At 35.4% G+C, this 20,272-nt stretch overlaps 1 protein-coding gene across 5 annotated transcripts in view; it reads right to left on the bottom strand.

Annotated features, from left to right (window-relative positions):
• The window catches only part of CADM2 (cell adhesion molecule 2), a 997,699-nt gene that overhangs the window by 99,566 nt on the left and 877,861 nt on the right, over positions 1–20,272 (bottom strand). For all 5 annotated transcript variants that reach the window (XM_081138746.1, XM_081138747.1, XM_081138744.1 and 2 more), the window contains one exon: positions 9,477–9,567. In XM_081138746.1, coding sequence (XP_080994872.1) covers positions 9,477–9,567 — 91 coding nt within the window. The remainder of the gene's footprint in view (positions 1–9,476; positions 9,568–20,272) is intronic.

Here is a 20,272-nt window from a genome sequence, read left to right on the forward strand (position 1 = left end):
AACAAAGGAAAAAATAAACATATGGGACTACATCAAACTAAAAAGCTTCTGCACAGCAAAAGAAAACAGCCTCAAAATACAAAGGAACCCCACGGTCTGGGAAAACATATTTGCCAAGGACGTATTTGATAAGGGGCTAATTTCCAAAGTGTATAAAGAACTCATAGCACTCAGCAAGAGGAAGACAAACAACCCAATTAAGAAATGGGCAAAGGACTTATAGACACTTCTCCAAAGAGGACATATGGATGGCCAAGAGACATGAGAAAATGCTCAACGTCACTAATCATCAGAGAGATGCAAATTAAAACCACAATGAGGTGTCACTTCACACCTGTCAGAATGGCTCCATCAACAAATCAACAAATGACATGTGCTGGTGAGGGTGTGGAGAAAGGGGAGCCTAGTACACTGCTGGTGGGAATGCAGACTGGGGCAGCCACTATGGAAACAGTATGGGGGTTCCTCAAAAAATTAAAAATGGAGCTGCCGTTTGACCCAGTGATTCCACTCCTAGGAATATATCCTAAGAATCCTGAAACACTAATCAGAAAGGATATATGCACCCCAATGTTCATAGCAGCACAGTTTACAATAGCTAAGATCTGGAAACAGCCCAAGTGCCCATCAGTAGATGAGTGGATGAAAAGGCTGTGGGACATTCACACCATGGAATACTACGCAGCTGTAATGAAGAAGAATCTCGTACCCTTTGGGACAGTGTGGATGGACCTGGAGAAAATTATGCTAAGTGAAATAAGCTGGGCAGCGAAAGACAAACATCACATGATCTTTCTTATAGGTGGATGAATGTCAGAGGGATGGAGGAGGGCGGGTGGGTGGAGGGGGAGAGAGTAACCAAAGAATTTATATGCATATATGCACAACCCAAGGACACGGCCAATGGTGGGGAGAGGGACTGGGGAGAGGGATGGGACAGGGTGGAACAGGTTATTGGGGAGAAAAAGGGACATCTCTAATATTTTAAACAAAAATAAAATTTTAAAAAAAATTAAAAAATAAAGCGATATGAATAAGTAAGGTAAGGTTAAATTTGTTAACATTTTTTTTACTTCAGGGGTGTGAACACACAATGCAGTGAACAGATGATGTATTGTGGAATTGTGCACCTGAAACCTGCATACTTTTGTTAACAAGTGTCACTGCAATAAATTCAATAAAAAGGGAAAAAAACAGAAAACAACAACACCCCCCCAAAAAAACAAACAAACAGACAAAACAACAACAACAAAAAACTCATGGGCCCAAAAGTACATTTTGAAAAATCTAGTCAATGTATATGACAGCATCATTTCACAATGGTGTCTTAAATGTATTGAGACATTCTTTTTGTGTGCAAGTTTCCTACTGAAAATTTACATAATCCCTCAAAATAATTGGCTTTTTATTGCAAGAAAACTGCTTACCTGGAAGTGTTCAAGAAGTACATTCCCTTTATGGATCTATAATCATGGTTCTACACAACTTAGGGACTTTCACAAGGCACAGGAACGTTTAATTGAAAATGACTGAGTGTCCAACACACCACAGATGCCCAGCCTAAATAACAGCAGTGGAGATTACCTAGAGTCAGCTTCTTGTTTCCAAAACAAAACCAAATATATTCTCTCTCATTTCCAAGATAAGCACTTGTGTGTTTCCAGAGAGTCAGTGTGTGATTAAATTTTGAAGCAATGAGATGGAATCAAAAGACCATATGGGTCTCAAAAAAGAAACACACAGGACAGCACATAGATATATTTTTGAAAATTAGATAAACTTAGAGCTAATATCCCAATCTTATATCTTGGAAATAATTTTTATTTATTTATTTATTTATTTATTTATTTATTTATTTATTTATTTATTTATTTATTTAATTTATTTATTTTTTATTTATTTATTTATTTATTTTTTATTTATAAATATATCTTTATTGATTTCAGAGAGAGGAAGGGAGAGGGAGAGAGAGAGAGAGAAACATCAAGGATGAGAGAGTCATTGATCGGCTGCCTCCTGCACGCCCTCTACTGGGGATCGAGCCCGCAACCGGGGCATGTGCCATGACCGGGAATCAAACGGCGACCTCTGGGGTCCTAGGTTGATGCTAAACCACTGAGCCACGCCTGGCCAGGCTTTGAAAACATTTTAGAAGAAACTGACTATATTGCCTTTAACTTTTAATTCATTAATTGAGACAATTTTGTATTTTTCTAGATATCAGAACACAAGGAAAAAAATAGTCTAAGTATCCTGTAACCTTCATTATCTAAGAATTGCCATTGCAAGAGTATCTATGTGATAAGCAGACCCTCATTATGTTCATTCAGCCAGCTATTTTGGTGACACATTAAGCATAATATTCAACAAGAAAGACATACTTTTGAGGAGTGTTTACTTTTAACTTTCTGCTTATTCTGTTTACCCTGTAAGGCTTCCCATTGTATTCCATTACATTGGCCTTGCATTTGCATCAGTATTGCTTTGTAGTTGTAACCTGCAGTCTTAATCTTCTTAAAGATATATAAAATTAAGGATATAATATAATCAGTTCTAAGGAAACAAATATATAAAACAATAGAATAATTACTATGCTTCTAATCACAAGTCTAGGTATAAGCTATTTAGATATGTTTAGAAACTCTTTAGGTAATATTTATATATACTACCACAAGTTTCAGTTTACAGAACTGATAACATTTTTAAACTACTTGATTGATAAATGGGCTTTCTTAGTAGTTTATGAAAACATTCTCAGGTTATTGTGAAACTTTACCAGGTTATTGTGAAAAATCAATATGATTGGAGAACTGAAAACATTGTAAACAAGAAAACATAACCATCAGTGCTGTTAAAATTTTTAAAAAGCTTGTAATCCCAATTCTACCATTTGTCAGCTGTGTGACTGAAAAAGGGCCCATAACCACGAGACTTACTATTCTCTACACAATGGAAATCATTATAAGTGTCTTTGTAAACTTTTCACAACAGGATAGTTGTGTGGTTTAAATAAGACAATACACATGAGTGAACTTGGAAATCTATGTCAAAACAAGATTGTATACACCACAGACCGTGGACTCTCAACCACTCATAAGCCATGACACCCACTTAGTTCTGGTGGTTTAAGACCTTCCATATCTCCTGCTTTGGTTTTCTGTCAAAACTCAGGAGCCCTTTAGTTCCTTCATCCCATCAGAACTGCTCTAGAGTGTAGCCTTTTCCACATTTGTTGAACTAAGACTCATTTTCTACCCATATCAATCCTTTCCAATTGGTCCAAAAAATTTTCTACCTTAACATTATAGAAGTGCTGTTGTGTGGCTTGGGATGGTCCAGTTTCCCATTTCTAGCCATATTATATTTTACAAGGTTCATGCCCCTGCCTTTCTTCTAGCAGCTGACAATTTCTATTTAATCTCAACTAAAATAGTCATGTAGCTCTATCAGTTTTGCCATGATTTTAGTCTGGATTCCTTGCTGTTCAAATGTGCTTTGGAAAGTCACAGATCATCATCCTAGAATGTATTTATTCTACTTGGAACCTTGAATTTCAGAGCCATGGAAGAAAGCTGAGATAACTTAATTTTTCAGAGTTACCATATTAGGACAATATCAGAATGTGTATTAAATATAGAACTAAGAATTCTGAGTTTAAAGCTTCTAAGATACATGGCATGTAATTCTTTTAAAAATAATAATTTTATATCATAATCCTCATGGTTATTTTTTATGAAATTACATGGGGAAGAAACTTTATATATTATCATTAAGTTTTAAAAAATTTTTTACTAGATTTTATTTTTTTAATTTTAGAGAATAAAAAATACTTCATGTATAAGAGTGAACCCTCATATGAACTTTGGGTTTTGGGGTGATAATGATGGATCCATAAATAATGATGATTCCATGGGTTCATTTCTGTAATAAGGGCACCACTGTTTTGTGGCATGTGAATAGTGAAGAAAGCTGTGAATATGTGGGGACGGGGGTGTTTGGGAACTCTGTACTTTCCACTCAATTTCACTGAACCTAAAATTGCTCTAAAAAATAAGGTGTATTAATTAAAAAATGTATATATTTGACATGGTTCAATGATTTGTCCAGGACCACTCAGGCCAAAGATATTCGTAATTCAAATCTAGACTTGTATTTCTACTTCCATTTCATCACACAACTATTTGTGCCCAATAGCATGGCACCTTAGGCACTATATCTAAAAATAAACAATGACCTAATGATTAATTAGAGGGCTTTCAATAGCATAGATGGCAGGTGAGAAACAAATATTGTAAAATTAACATCTGTTATTCACTAGGTCAAATTATATACAACTGCTATTATTTTAGAGCAATAATTTTTTTCAGAATTCAAATTTTTCTTGTTTTGGCCTAAAACATTTCACTATTGATGATATCTTGCCATTTTTAACTCCTAGTTTGTTTTATCATTTCTTCTGCTGTGATTGGGTTTCATGACAATTAGTAAATAATATGTGATTGGCAAAAAGGAACATATTAGGCTGAGAAAACTGACTTTATATAAAGTTGTTTTCCCTTAATTTGAATCTCATTTTTAAATCTCTATTATGCTAATGAAAATGCATCAATACGTTCTTATCAGATTTCTTCTTAAATTCTTAATAATTTCAAAAATGGATTGTGTAATAGATGCTCTAAAACACCTCACTTGTTATTATACAGTATGTGATCTGCCTTCCTAAAGATAAAATCTTTCTTTTTGTATAGAATAGGGTCTATGCAATTACATATATTAATTAATGACAAGAACACAAAAAAAATTGTAGCTACCAGAAGGTAAAATAGCAAATAAACATAAACATTGTGCTGGATACACAGAAAAATTTATCAATACCTATAATTATTTTCTTTTATAGAATAAATTCCAAATGCACATTGAACAGAAAATGTCCCGTTGCTTTGCTAATGTATATTCAAAAAGTATTAAACATTGGATTAAAATAAATGGTAATTCTTTGTTTACAGCATGTGGGGTGCAACCCCACACCTTTTAAGGTCATGACTTTAACGTAATATAACAGCTGCCCCCCCCCCCTTCAATGAATGGAGAATGCTGCTGCCTGAAAGCTGTCTGGGAATTCAGCCAAAGAAAGGAGGAGATTGCGAAAACTCTGGGGACTTGAAAGAAAGTGGTTGGCATTAGCTTGGTCCTCACTTTAAACTAAAATTAAAACAATAGACAGACAAGTACAGTAATCTCTCTTTTAAGGAAAGAATAGAATGCCTCTATAGTAATGTCAAGTGGAACAATTTGGTCGTGGCCCAAGTTATGCAGCTGTTCAATGGGAAAACAGCAAAAGGCTGCAGTCCAAAGCCAGCAAAGAAGGCCTGATTGTTCATAAACAGTCACGGGGGCCTCACACGCAGAACAAAGCAAACAGCATTAGCATCCAGGACGGCAGGTTCCGAACATGAGTCTCGGCACAAGCTGAGCCACGCCATCACTGGCGATTTATACAAAAAGATAGTAACCATGAACAGCTCATCCTAGAGGAAATCATAAACTGGTCAAACATTTTGAAAGGAATAATAAATATTTGGTCATGGATTAAAGGTATTATTTAAGTCGGCCATGAGATGCAAAGGCTCATATATATCCATTATCCATTTCTGATTCCCACCTGCTCATTAGAGGTGGATCAGGTAAATAGAAAGATAATAGAAATTAAGTGTTTTGGGAGCCAATGAGAAACCGAGCCAAAGTGTTACTTCTCAGTGGTTCCAAAATAACAAAATGGGGAATCAGGTGTAATAGCTCCAAGGTAATGGAGTGGAAATTTGGCAATGAAATCGGAAGCTGAAACCTGCCCATTGGGTAATGTGATATCACATCCTTCATTTTCACTCCCACACTTTTTAGGCTTTAAAAAAAAATCCTAACTTGAAATATGAACAGCCTTTCTATTATTTTTTTTAATTTTTTTTTATAACTTCTGTTTGACATAAATTCTTTCCTTACTTCCATTTTTTCCTGATTAATTTTCTGAAATGGGTGATCCTGCCCCTATCTTTGCTTCCCTACCACCTACTATTTCCCTGATTAATCCATTTCAATTTGCCTTATGTTCTCTCTGCTCTAGTGAGACTGTTCTCTTTATGATCAGTAAGATTTCCTTCTGGGAAAATCCAATGATTTCTTTTCAGCTTCCCCTTGTTTTTTGTCCCCTCTGCCTCATCTGGCACTGTTGGAGACATAATATAAACTAAAGAGAGGCTAGACATTAGACAGTCTTTAAAGGAGTTATGCCTACATTTATTGGGAATGATAGTTACTTTGAAACTGCAAAGAGTGAATTCTAAATGATTAGGAAGGACTGAAGGAAGCCAGTCAGCGAAAGGCAGCAAGGAATGTTGGCTATACCTTGAATGTCAATGGCCTGGCAGACTACGAGAGAAGCAAACTGTAAAAACGAAGCTGGGAATGAGAATACAATATAAGGAAACAACTTACTACACATTTACTTCTGTAACACAGCGTATAGAATACAACATTGGGGCCTATGAGGATAAAGACAGAATATAATGGCAATTCTAGCCCTTGTGGAGCAGAGTTTATGAGTTAATTACTAGGAAATACTATATGAATTAGAGGTTTTTTTTATAGGGCTGTAAACTCATGCTAAAAATGGGCAGTGTGGGAGGAATCTGGCAAGTTTTGAGAAAGGGGATAAACATAGAAGAAAGCGTGATAAAAGAAGGTGGCAAGAGTAAAATGTGTCTTGAGACCTTGAAGCCTCTGTGGGTTCATCTTCAGTGCTGAACACTATTGTAGAACCCATCCTAGTTTTTCTTTTATTTTTAATTAAAAACTTTTTAAATGTTGACATTATTGTAGGAGTCCCCTCCCCCCTTTCCCAACCTCCACCCTCCCCTGCCTCCCCTTCCCCTGCCTCCCCCTCCCTTGGCCTTCACCAAACTAGTGTCCATGTCCCTGGGGTGTGCATATATGTTCTTTAGCTAATCCCTTCACCTCTTTACCCAGTCACCTCCCCTCCCCTCGGGCACCAGCCAGTCTGTTCCATGTATTCATGCTGCTGGTTCCATTTTGTTCATCAGTTTAGTTTATTCATTAGATTCCTTATATTAGTGAAAACCTTAGTTTTTCAAAAGTTACTTTGGCTAACATAACTGACAATTTAGACTCAGCAATGGAAGCAACAGAAAATAGCTGAAAGAATGTAAACTTAGGGCAATGATTGAACTAAGTTTAAATCCTGACTCATCCACTTGAAATGGGTGAATAATGAAAATTTGGTTTACATTTGTTGAGCTTCAGTTTTCTCTTCTGTAAGATAAGGAGCCTTTCTTATTTCTTTGACCTATTTGCAAAGTGATATTAATCAGGATCCTTCTGAGAAAGGAGACCTTTTCTATCTTCTAAACTTCTGGAACCTTTGTAGTCTTCGAATAAATACACAAATGAGGGATGATTACACTTGTCATCCATTTGCAGTGCAGAAGAGTGTTACACAGACAAGCTTATTTCTAAGTAGCTGAAAGACAGACCCTCAATAGGTGCATCTATTCAGCCACAGCTCAGCTAATGGAAATGGACTACTTAAATATCTAATTACATAGACCTCACAATCTAATTATTCACATAAATAAAATGCTGTTCTACTGTTTGAAGTAAATACAGAACCAAAGAATAGATCACTGGCAGGCAAACGGATGCTGTCTGAGCAGGGATGTATTTATTCCCAAGCATTCTGCATATTATATTTCCCATCCTCACCTCGTTTAACTGTGTAAGCTGTACACATACTCTAAATGCACACACATGTGGTTGCGGGTGGAACTCTGGAGAGAAAGTAATAGCAAAAACGTTTTGCTCTCCCCTGTCCTGATCATGTTCCTTCATATCTCCACATGCTCACCCCTGAGGCTATGAGGGAAAACAGAAATGAGCAAACAAAACAGTAGCATAAAAAGAGAGAGGGAAGAAGAGCACACAGAGTTGGAAAGTAATAAGAGGGAGGAATAGCAGTGAAACGGAAGGGAGAGCTGGAAAGTTCCTCGTGTTCGGTGCGCAGGATCACTAGTAACGTTAGGACTTAAGTGTCTCAAGCTGACTGCGGTCTGCTGCACTTCTTTCTCTACTTACAGTACTGACCTTGCGGCCAAAAGCTCTCGTTGCAACTTTAATACTAGAATGCGCTGTCACATTTTGATAGCACACTGCACTTGAAAAATGTTGCTGTAAGCAATTTAATCTTATCAGAAGGTACAAACTACTAAAGTGAATTGTGCAGGATAGATGCAGTAAAGCTACTAAGAAAAAAAATGTTTTCAAAGTTTAAAATGCCTTAAATGTTCTAAAAAGATAAAATAAATTAATACACTAATTCACAATATGCTCTTTAAATCTGCATATTTACGTCTCTCGAAAAAAGTTACTGAAAGAAAGCAGTTTCAAAATGCCAAAACTGTGACTGTGCTTCGTGTGCTAAAAAGTACAATACCGTGCAATTGAGGAAGTTGAAATTTCAAACTTCTACCTTAAAATTCTTTTACAAAAATTTATCATGGAATATATGAAATCTACACTTAAATAACAAATATTATTAAGACAAGTTCTTAATAATTTTACTTGATTTGCACAGAAGGTATCCCTATAGTTATATACAGAAAACAATGAAATCCCTCTCCTTAAAATTTAAACCAAAATGCAACTCATTTGGAAGTTTTTAAAAATCAAATAATTACTTTACACTAGACCTACAATCTTATTATATTAGAATGATCAAATGGCTTTCAAATAATCTTTGAATAATTCTTTTTTGGATAATGTATTCTGATTTGATTTTTGTTTAAATAGTAGATTTTCTATGAGTTTGCTGTTTATAAACATGAATGCTAAAAAGTATAATTTTAGAGTTAAAAGGATGTTAGGGCTCATGTATTCTAACAATGAAATACTTTACAATTGAAACTGTTGAGTTTGTGACCCCTTTCATTCACGTTCCCTCTAAGCATCAGCACACTCACAGATTATGTTTGTGGAGCTGCTATAAAAGAAATGTAGACTTGATTTCCCTTATTAAGAAAAAGTTTCTTTCCCATCTAACTTTAAAACTTGGGCATTTTTTGAGGATGCTTTAATATTTTCAAAGTTTTTCATGGGAGCTTTTATCAATCTGGTCCTGTAAACAGTGACTGATTAAGTCTACACTCCTTTCAGGTTGAAATATCTTACTAGAGAAAAAAAAATCACAGCTGGAAACCTTCCCAGAAACTTCACTAGATGACAAAGAAAAAGACCAAACTTCCACAGACACTTAATGAAGACATGGTTCGGGGTGGGGGGGTTTCTGCTCTAGAGATCACTTTGCCCACCAGGAAAGGACAAGAGCCGTGGACTTCTGCAGTTAAAGCCTGAATCAAAGCAGAACAGAAGAAAATGGGAAAATCGTCATTGCTCATTAAATCACTTACAGTGGTTTTCCTTTGGATTCACAAGTCAAAATTAAAGGCTGTCCTTCTTGTGGAAAAGGGGTGGATGGTATAATCTTAACTGATGGTGTATCTAGAAAAAGAAAATGAAAAGGTCATTAAACATATAAAACTATACATTTAGTAATTGTACATCATGCTGTGCGCCCATGCTCTTTCTTACGGTTGTCTATTGAAAAGGGATTTCTTAGATTTGAGACGAGTATGTAATTTTAAGAAGCTACCATCCTGTCCATAAGAAGCCAACACAAATATCTGAATATCTTCTGAGCACCACTGCTGTATTATTTCTGAAATCTGAATTTAAAAGTGAGATTGCACAAGGGGGTTCAGATGAATATCAAGCATTTCATACAATTGTTTCTTCAACTATTTATAGACGGCTATGAATACTATTATTATGGACTGGATGCATTTATGTGCATTTGAATAACAACACTTCCATTGTTGCAGGAATAGCAGAAACTTATAATAAGGAACCCACAAAGAACTCAAGATCAACGGCTATCTCAGAGCATCATGCAGAAGCCTTTTGAAAATGCAGCAGTGCAGCACTTAGCACACGCTGCTTGCTCTAAAGTACAGCCAGCGAGTCATCTCAAATGGCTATTTAGAACATCACTAAAAGTTCACACTGTGTTGTATATGCTACAACATAATTGTTATAAAATTATTTATTTCCATTTAGCAATAAAGCCATCCTAGTGGAAAAAGATTCAAGCATACTTTAAGACGTTTACATTTATAAGTTTATGCCATGTAATATTCTTTAATAAACACAAAGATGCATAGTTCATAGAAGAAATGGAAAATAAACTAAAGAAAGGAGACAATGTAAACACTCTCATTTCTTTATGAGACTGTGCTAAGTCCTGGCATAGTGTGTCCCACAGTCAACATGGATTTGCCTCATTCTTTTATCTCCACAATAAGCCGCATGGGCTCTGACCATCCCCGAGAGACAAAATTACTCTCATCCTTTCCTTAGTTGCGAAGAACGGAACTACCCTGGGGTTATGCACACTCTCTGGCTTTGAAGCCAATTAAATAAATATCAATCAACTGTGTAATTTTTAGGTTAGAATATTATTTCAGGAAAATAATCAGATTTGTCACATATAGAAAAATAACCAATGGCCCTGGCCAGCTTGGCTCAATGGTTGTAGGGTCAGCCTGTGCACTGAGGGGTCCTGGGTTCGATTCCGGCCAAGGGTGCTTGTCTCCGTTGTGGGCTTGATCCCCAGCCCTGGTCAGGGTGTGTGTGGGGGGCAGCCAGTCGGTGTGTCTCTCTCACATCAGTGCCTCTCTCCACCCCCCCCTTCTACTCTCTCTGAAAAGCAGTGGAGAAAAGAAAAAGAAACCATGATCCTGTGAAAGACCTTATACTTATAAATTATTTATACTTTTAAAACTCATCCTTTCTCAATTATTTAAACAAGAAAATACACTTAAGGTAATCAACAATAATACCCAGGGTACAAACGGGCATGCGGCATATATTATGGTAAATAACCACAGGTAAAATTACCAAGGGAGAAAAATAATTTGAAGAATATGACACATACTAATCATGTTTTTAATTAGAAAACAGCAAAAGATTTCACACATTTTTCTATTATTATCACAGTTACTGACTAGAATGGTCATATAATATTGTCTCCAAAGCAGAACATTTTTTAAAGTGAAGGGAAAATATTAACAATTAAGCAGGGTAACAGCTGTGAGTCATAATAATTCTGGGCAAACTGAGGTCTATGATCTTTCAAAATTTGACTATGTACACATATAGCAAAATTTAATTTCCTTCTGACAAGATAAACACAAACAAACTTTATTTCCAGAAAAAAAGGTGGCAGAAGAAAGATCAGAAAAGTATGGATTTGGGGAAAATAGTGTTATTTGGGGTGCCTGTGATGGCTAATTTTATATGTCAACTTGACTGCATCCTGGGATAACCAGATATTTGGCCAAACATTATTACAAGTATTTTTGTAAGAACATTTTGGGAGGAGATTAATACTCATTACTTTTTAATTTTTAATTACAGTTTACTTTCAATATTATTTTGTATTGGTTTCAAGTGCACGGCCTAGTGGTTAGACAATCATGTACTCTACAGTGTTCCCCCTGATATTTCCAGTACCTACCTATCACCATACATGGTTATCACAACATCATTCCCTATGCTGTACTTTACATCCCTAGTGACTATTTTTCAACTACCAATTTGTACTTCTTAATCTGGAGGGCATTAATATTTAAATTGGTAGACTTGACAAAGCTTACTGCTCAACATAAAGTGGGTGGATCTCATTCAATGGGTTGAACATTTGAATAGAAAAGCTCACCCTGCCCCAAGAAGAAAAGAATTCCTCCTGTGTGACGGGCTGTAAGTTAAAACACCGGCTATTTTTGTGCCTTTAGACTGGAATTGATGCATCCTGGGTCTTGGGGCTCCTTGGCCTTCAGACTGAAATGACATTGATTCTGGTTCTCAGGTTTTTGGACTCAGAATCAAAACTAAATCATCTGTTCTTCTGGTCTCTTGCTTGCAGACTCAGCCTGAAGATCTGGAGACTCTTGAGCCTCTAAAATTGTGTAGCCAATTCCTTACGTGTGTATGTGTGTGTGTCCATTTATCTCTTTAGTTCTGTTTCTCTGGAGAACCCTAGCTAATACACTAATACAGAATTGTAACAAACAGAATTTGTGTGTTTTTTTTTTTTTTTTTTTTTTTTTTTTAATGAGAGCTGAGCTCTAAAAGCACTGAGAAGTGAGATACAAAGGGAAGGAAGGAAATTTTTTTTTAAAAGTGTTATTGAGCAGATTACACTGGGGCAACTGGGGTTCAGTCCTCCTTGGAACTCTGAGAAACAATGTAGGCCATGCAGCAGACTTACCTTCCTTGATGGGCAAGGCAGGGAGTGTTGAGGGAATATTTACCAATTCTCAACAGTGCTAGGTTGAGGATTGCTCTGGAGAGAGGGGGGAGTATTAACTCCCTGGCACTCCTTGTCTACTCCATGCACAGGAATGGTGAGTGTCAAAGGGATATGGTCAAGTATCTGTTTCAATAAAGTAAAATATAGGGTGTCCCCCCAAAATGTATACACATACTTTGAATAACTATAAAGACGGTGTTGATTAAAATACATTTCATTTTCAAAATTGAGCTATCAGCTGTTAGTGAATATACATTTTTGGGGGACCTCTTTATATATACTGGTTGGTAGCTATTAGAACAGAGGAAAACAGAATATGGTTTGATTTCTCTTAGCTCTGCCTTTTTTAATTTAAATACTTTATTAGAGGTGAGAACTTGTGTAACAAATGGTTCCCTGAAGCATGCTTCAGCATTGCCTTTGGATTCAAAATGCAAAATTCAGTTATAAGCAGTATATGTGATATCAAATACCAAAGCAGATAATATGCTTAACGTGCATTTTTGTGAAACATTCATGAAGAGCACCAAATAACACCTAAGTTACAAAAATCAAGGGCTATCATACAATACTCTTTTATTTCAGAATGTTGATGTGAAATAAAACGTTGATTAGACTCAAATGTTGGCTAGATTATTCCTAAGAATTATCCTTGGATTTCTTTAATGCCACTCATCCCCATTCCCCACCCCAACATTTCTGATTCAACTCTCACAGGTCTAGTTACTCTTCCTCAGATTCTGTTCAGTTATCTTGTATTTAGCCATTAGATACTCAGATCCCCGAGAATGAGATTCATAAATCTGTTCTCACACATTCTTCCCAGGTCCTTTCAGCCACAACTATCTTTTCAGTTTCTGTGTACTCAGCAGTTACATCCAGGTATATATCCTAGAGCAGTTTCTGTGTACTCAGCAATCACTCCCAGGTATATATCCTGGAGTAGTTTCTGTGTATTCAGCAATCACCCCCAGGTATATATCCTGGAGCAGTTTCTGTGTACTCAGCAATCACCCCCAGATATATATCCTGGAGCAGTTTCTGTGTACTCAGCAATCACCCCCAGGTATATATCCTGGAGCAGTTTCTGTATACTCAGCAATCACTCCCAGGTATATGTCCTAGAGCAGTTTCTGTGTACTCAGCAATCACTCCCAGGTATATGTCCTAGAGCAGTTTCTGTGTACTCAGCAATCACCCCCAGCTATATATCCTGGAGCAGTTTCTGTGTACTCAGCAATCACTCCCAGGTATATATCCTGGAGCAGTTTCTGTGTACTCAGCAATCACTCCCAGGTATATATCCTGGAGCAGTTTCTGTGTACTCAGCAATCATTCCCAGGTATATATCCTGGAGCAGTTTCTGTGTACTCAGCAATCACTCCCAGGTATATATCCCGGAGCAGTTTCTGTGTACTCAGCAATCACTCCCAGGTATATATCCCGGAGCAGTTTCTGTGTACTCAGCAATCACTCCCAGGTATATGTCCTAGAGCAGTTCTGTACCACAAGCTACATTTCTGTGTATGCAGCACCTATTTGACATGTCCACACGAATGGCTAAAAGACACAGCACATTTGAAATGTCCAAAATGAACTAAGTCTCCAGCCCTCTTCCAGCTGTTTTATAGACCCCGCCAGCTCTATTCAGCTGTACACTCCAGGTACCTCTTCTTCTGTTATCTTTTCTAAATCAATCAACTCTTCACCCTGTCTGGTTGATCTATCTCCTAAATAATTTTCAAATCTCATTTCTTTTTTTATTGCTCCACAACCATCTTTTATCTACTTTACCATAATAGTGAATGGTCTCCCTTGTACCAATTTTCCACCCCTCTTGCTCTTACTTCTAGAACTAAACAAAATTGTCTTCTCAAAGCATGAATCTGATCACGTGAGTTTTCCAGTTAAAATCTTGCACGGGTAATCTTTGCTTTTAGGATCCCAAGCAAAATCATTAGTACAGCCTTGCTAAGGACAACTATTCATTACTCCCAAATTCGGTCAGATACCTCTGCTACATGTTCTCTTTTTCCACCCTGTGTAATTTTTTAAAAGTCACTGCTCTATTGTTAGCATCTGTTATAAAAATCTATGGTTAGTACACAAATTATTAAATAAATGAACACAAATTTTTATATATCTTATTATCAGTTTGGTACATTAATTCTGAAATATTAGAAAAAAATTAACTGAAATTTGTTGACATCTGATGTATATAAAATTAATCTTAAATATTCATATCACAAACCTTAGGTTGACTTTTAGTCTAAGTTCTTATTTGTTAATTAAATGTCTATTACTATCTTCCTAGTACACATTTTCTGTATTAGATTACATTAGGTAACAACTTTCCATGATTATAAAATGGGAATTTGTTTTTTAATTCAAACAGAACATACTAATTTTCTCTCATCTGATTTTGGCAGGGGAAGAACTGAGTTGTGAAGAAATTTATTTAAATATTCACCCAAAGTTCTACTTCCATAAAATGTCAACATTCCTCTTTAAATATGCCATGTTAGCAACATATACAAAATTACATTTTTAACCACATCAAATACTACAATAACATGGTTATTATCCCAAATTTGATTCTATCTCAAATAATTTTTAGTAACAAGAATTAATTTGGGCTCTAACAGGTTTTTACTTAATGATACAGATCTGTCATTATTATTCCTATTTTATTTTTAAATAAAATATCCCTTAGGATAAAATTAAAGTAGAATTAATTTAGTGAAATATCAATGACATTCTAAAAATAATACCTTTAAATTGGTATAGAACTCCTATACTTCAGTTACCTCAGGCAAAAAAAGACAAATTAAAAATTGTAGTCATATAAAAAAGCGGGTTAATTTTAACTTTTGTTTTCAGGATTTCATCAAAATATTTGTTATTTTAATAACTGAAACCCTTATGTAAACATATTTTTGTGTATAATATATTTTGTTATATATCAAAATAAATAGAGAAATTTTCAGGAATGGCACAATGCCCAATAAATAAAAGAATAATGATTTTATAAAATTATCTTACATTTATACATATATTATGCTGTTAGTCTTTTTACTAAGGAAGATATGAGTCTGAATGGGTATGCAAATAATGCGTAATCAAGCCTTTTATTATATTTATTATATATATATATATATATATATATTTTGCCAAGTTAGCTATTAAAAATTATAAAAAGTTTTGTTGTCTATGTTTCTTATTTGTAGATTTTTTTGGTTGTGGTTTTACATTTCAAACATATTTCAAAGTATTGAAACTATACATATATATATACACACACACACACACACACATATATATATATATATATATATATATAGCTTTTTTTATGAGTTACATTTCATCCTGTGCTACTTCATCACAAAACAGAATTACAATTTTTATATATCTTTTTATCATCAGTTTGGTACATTAATTCTGAATTATATTACCAATATAAGGATATTGTTTTATATCAATGATAGTGAAAACAGGGGAGGTTAGTAAAAATGCATTATTATACTATTATTTACACTTGCTTTGCCTTGCATGCTAAACTCAAGATATTTTTTTGCAAACTAACAATTTCCATGTCTGTTTTAAAATGTCTTCAAATTATCAACTCTACAACACTGTATTTATTGAACATAAATGTATGTATATAATATGCAATGTTTATAGTATATACATTTATTAATCCATATATGAGTGACAGGAAACAGTAAATAATAAGGTTTGAATTATTTCACAATATAGGATATATATTATTATTACAAAATACTGTACTTAGTAAAAAAACACACATATATATATATATTGACATGGCTGCTTTATCTACCATATTTTGAGCATCCAAAGTCCAAGATCTTAACTGATTCAATTGTGTGTTTCCAGGTCCTAACAAAATGCCTAATACACTGTAAGAGTTCTTTAAATTTTCAATGAATAAATGAATGAGCTATTTCCTATTTCTCTCAAAATGCAAACAACTGAAGAAGTTTTGCACAAGAACATAAAAAACAGGATATATTCATTTATCCACAAATAATATTTTAGTACTTAATAAGCAAACAAGCAAAATATGCTTATTTTAAAAGCATAATATTTCCTGTAATTGTAGGAAAAATATTCTTTAGAATCCATCTTTAAAATTATAAAATTATGAAAGCACACTTTTTTCATATTTTTTACTTATCTGAAAAATTTAGAAAGAAGTACAATTGCTATCAAAAGAATAATAGACAAATATTGCTATTTGAATGATTCAGGGTTTGAATCAAAGAAAATATATCGATCCCATGGAATGGATTTTCTATATCCTTAACAATGATTTTAGAAAAGAGAAAAGATTTGTGATGAAACTACTATTAAATCATCTAATGGACAACCTTGACAGCACAAGCATTTAGTGTCAGTGGTTCAATAACATTTTTCCACCATTTAGAGTTTTGCAGGTGGATAAAAGAAGTTTTAAATCATATGTTTTACCAAACAAAACAACAACAACAAAAACCTTACCCCTTCTGTAATCAAATAAATGCAACAGGAATTTAAGGTGATATAAGAGTAACAGCTGACTTCTTATGGGTAATGGCCAAATTGATAAATAAAAGAAGCTATCGCAAACTAACATCTAAAATTAAATCACTGTGTTTGTTATGCACTGTGTGTTATGCACTGTGTGTTATGCACTCCAAATTGCATAATATATTAAGTGAACAAAGGTGGTTCCAGTGTAAAGCAGTAGTCATTTACATTGCTTACAGCAGTAGGGGGATCTTTGGTTGAAAAGAAAATGTTATCTTGATAACTGTATTTGTCCAGCAAGAATATTTTGTATGAGTACTCCTAAATGATCCATTTAGTAAACATTTATATAGTTCCTAAAATGTGCAAGGCAGAGTGTTATTAATCATTTCTATGTATTGTTTTTCTAGAATTGTAACATTGTAATATTTTAACATTATACACTGTAACGTTCACACTGCAACTCCTAAAAGTTCAGTTATTTTCATAAACAGTGTTACCAAGTGCTTCCCATATGCTTAGGAAAGCTAGCTCTTCAGGGCAGAAATTATCTCTGTATCGTTCACTGTTTCATCCCTGGTCATAGAATCTAACTCCTGGACCTCAATTAAATATTTATTGAATAAATGAATGAGCTATGGCTTTTTGTAATTTTTCTCACTACTGATCAGGACCACTAGTGCACTGAGTAATCAAAATGAATCTCCATAGCTATCTCCTAATAATAGTAAACATTGCTCAAATGCTTGGTAAATAATAGAAAATATTATGAATGCTCTATATGCATGGGTTCGCTGAACACGTATATGCAGCATACAAGGGAGGTCTGCCGTTGACCTATTGCAGAGAACATGCAACCAAGGCTCAGAGACGTGAATACCCCAGTTACACGGTCATAAACCACCCCAAGCAGCTGGACCTCTCTCCCTTCTTAATCACACTTCAGCAAGTTGGAGTTTCCTGTTCTCTAGGGATTGGTGCTTTGTGTACCATGTTCTGTGTCCTCTGTTGTTTGTCAAAATCAACTCTTTCTCCATCTGGATGAATTGGCACCCGGCCCAAGACTTGTGTGGCTCCATGTGATCTGGAACCTGTAAAACCTACCTGGCAATGTTACCGAATTCTAAGCGTAATTTGTCTACGGTTCTGTCTGTCTGTCTCTTCCTCATTTTTCTAAACTCTTGTACATCTCCCTCTCACGCCTTCTTCCTCTTTGACCAATAGAAATATTATTTGGGGTCAGGGTGGTTAAAAGGTGCAAACTTTTCCTACACCTAGGGATGAAATGTAGAGCATGGGGACTGGAGTTAATAACACCATATTATATATTTGAAAATCGCGAAGAGAGTAGATCTTAAAAGTTCTCATCACACACACACAAAATTGAAACTATGTGAAGTAACAGATTTTATGAAAATTGTGGTAATTACTTCGCAACAAACACATGTATCAAAGCATTATGCTGAAAACCTTAAACCAGTACAAGGTTATATGTCAATTAAAACTCAATAAAACTGAAAAACATTTTAAATAAAATATAACCCCTTATTTTATTCATTAGAATATAGCCTCAACCACATATACCTCTCACCATGAATAAAACAAAACATCCCCACGGCAAATTTATATCAGGGGAAATTTAAAAACTTTTAAGCATTTTGCAGATGAAAGGGTGATTCTTTGCCTTACAGAAATCTGATTGCATAAATGTTCCTCAACAAAATAATTTATTTAGCACCGTTATAAAAGCTCTCTTGGAAGTTACACTGATATTAAAGAATATTACGTACCAACTCACTTTGTAAAGCCATTTTCAAGTTTACTCTAAAATGTGGTTCTCAACTGGGGACAATTTTGCTTCCCATGGGCACTTAGCAGTGTCTGGGGACATTGTTGGTTGGCGCAGTGCGGGGGGAGGACCAGGGAATATGCCATCAGCATTCAGTGGCAGAGGCCAGAGTGCTGCTGAGCACAGTCACTTACTCTATTCATTACCTACCCATCCCTCCCTTGATACCCCACATGGGGGCTGTTAGGGAAAGTGAAGTTGGGGGCATTTATATGGGAAGCTTGGTCTTTTCTCAGACCTTCCTTTACTTCTGTAATGAAAGGAATGCTGGATACTCTGAGTAAGGCCATTGTGATACTTCCTTGAAATGAAAACCTTTAAAACAAACTCGATCCACATCTCAAGGTCCACCCCTTTTTGGTACACCAAGAGTTAACCAAAACCATTTCAGCCAAAGTGCTATCGCTGTTCATTTCCCCTGTGTAAGGAGATCTTTTCCTAAGATGTCCAACTTATTTTTCTGTGTGTAATTTTGCAATAAAACCTCAAGCGCGCTTTCCTTTTAACTCACAACATTCTCTTCATAATGCTCAGAACTATCAGGTCCTTTTCCTGGCCTGTTAAATTCCTTTTAATTCTTGTGAAACACTACTTTTGTGACATTTATTTTTTTCAAGAAATATGTATTTTTTTTTACAAAAAAATAAATATGTATAAATTACTGTGTACAAGACACATTACTACTACTTTTCAAGTGCTGTATATCCACAAACATAGTAACCCATAAGAATTTTGTCCAAATAAGAAAGATAAATCACGTGTCATTAAAAATAATGCAGTTTAACAATGAAAGCTATTGGCAGGCTGATGAAGTATTATGGGAGTTATTTAGGAAGAGATCATACGTATTTGTCAGAAACAAAGAAAGTTACCTAGAGAAGTGGCACTTAAAATAAGTTAGGGAATACATAGTATTTGAACTGGTGGAATTTTCCTTGAGGAGAAAAATAAATGAGGGAATTCAGGGCAGAGTTAAATAAATAATAGGTTGGTGCAGAGAAGAATGGAGTTACTGAGGCGTTGTCTAGAAACACTGTGAAGTGCGGGGCACCTTATCTTAAAAGGGGTGCTGAAAGCAGTATTTTGTGGGATGTTTTAAAGGTCTTGAATGTTAGGCTGAAGAGTTTGACCATTAAGTAAAGGCTCTATAATGTTATATAGGTAGTTAAACAGACATGAACAGGGCAAGGACAACAGGCCAGGTTCAGAAACTCACCAGGGCAGAAAGCCCCCCAGATGACTAGCAAGGGGCAAAACTGGGAAAACAAAAACCTCACCCCCAGGAGAACCTTTCCTCCCCCAGCATATCACTGGTTAGGACCCCCTAAGTTTTCATATAGTCATGTGGGTTAGACCCCCTGAGCCTTTCCTCCCTAAAGATAACATCTACGCCTCAGTTGTATTTCAGCTCCGGGCCCAGGAAACAAGAAAAACCAGACAAGTGATGCCCTGGCTGCCTC

This window comes from Miniopterus schreibersii, assembly GCF_964146895.1.
Source record: "Miniopterus schreibersii genome assembly, chromosome: 5".
Classification (NCBI taxonomy): Eukaryota; Metazoa; Chordata; class Mammalia; order Chiroptera; family Miniopteridae; genus Miniopterus; species Miniopterus schreibersii.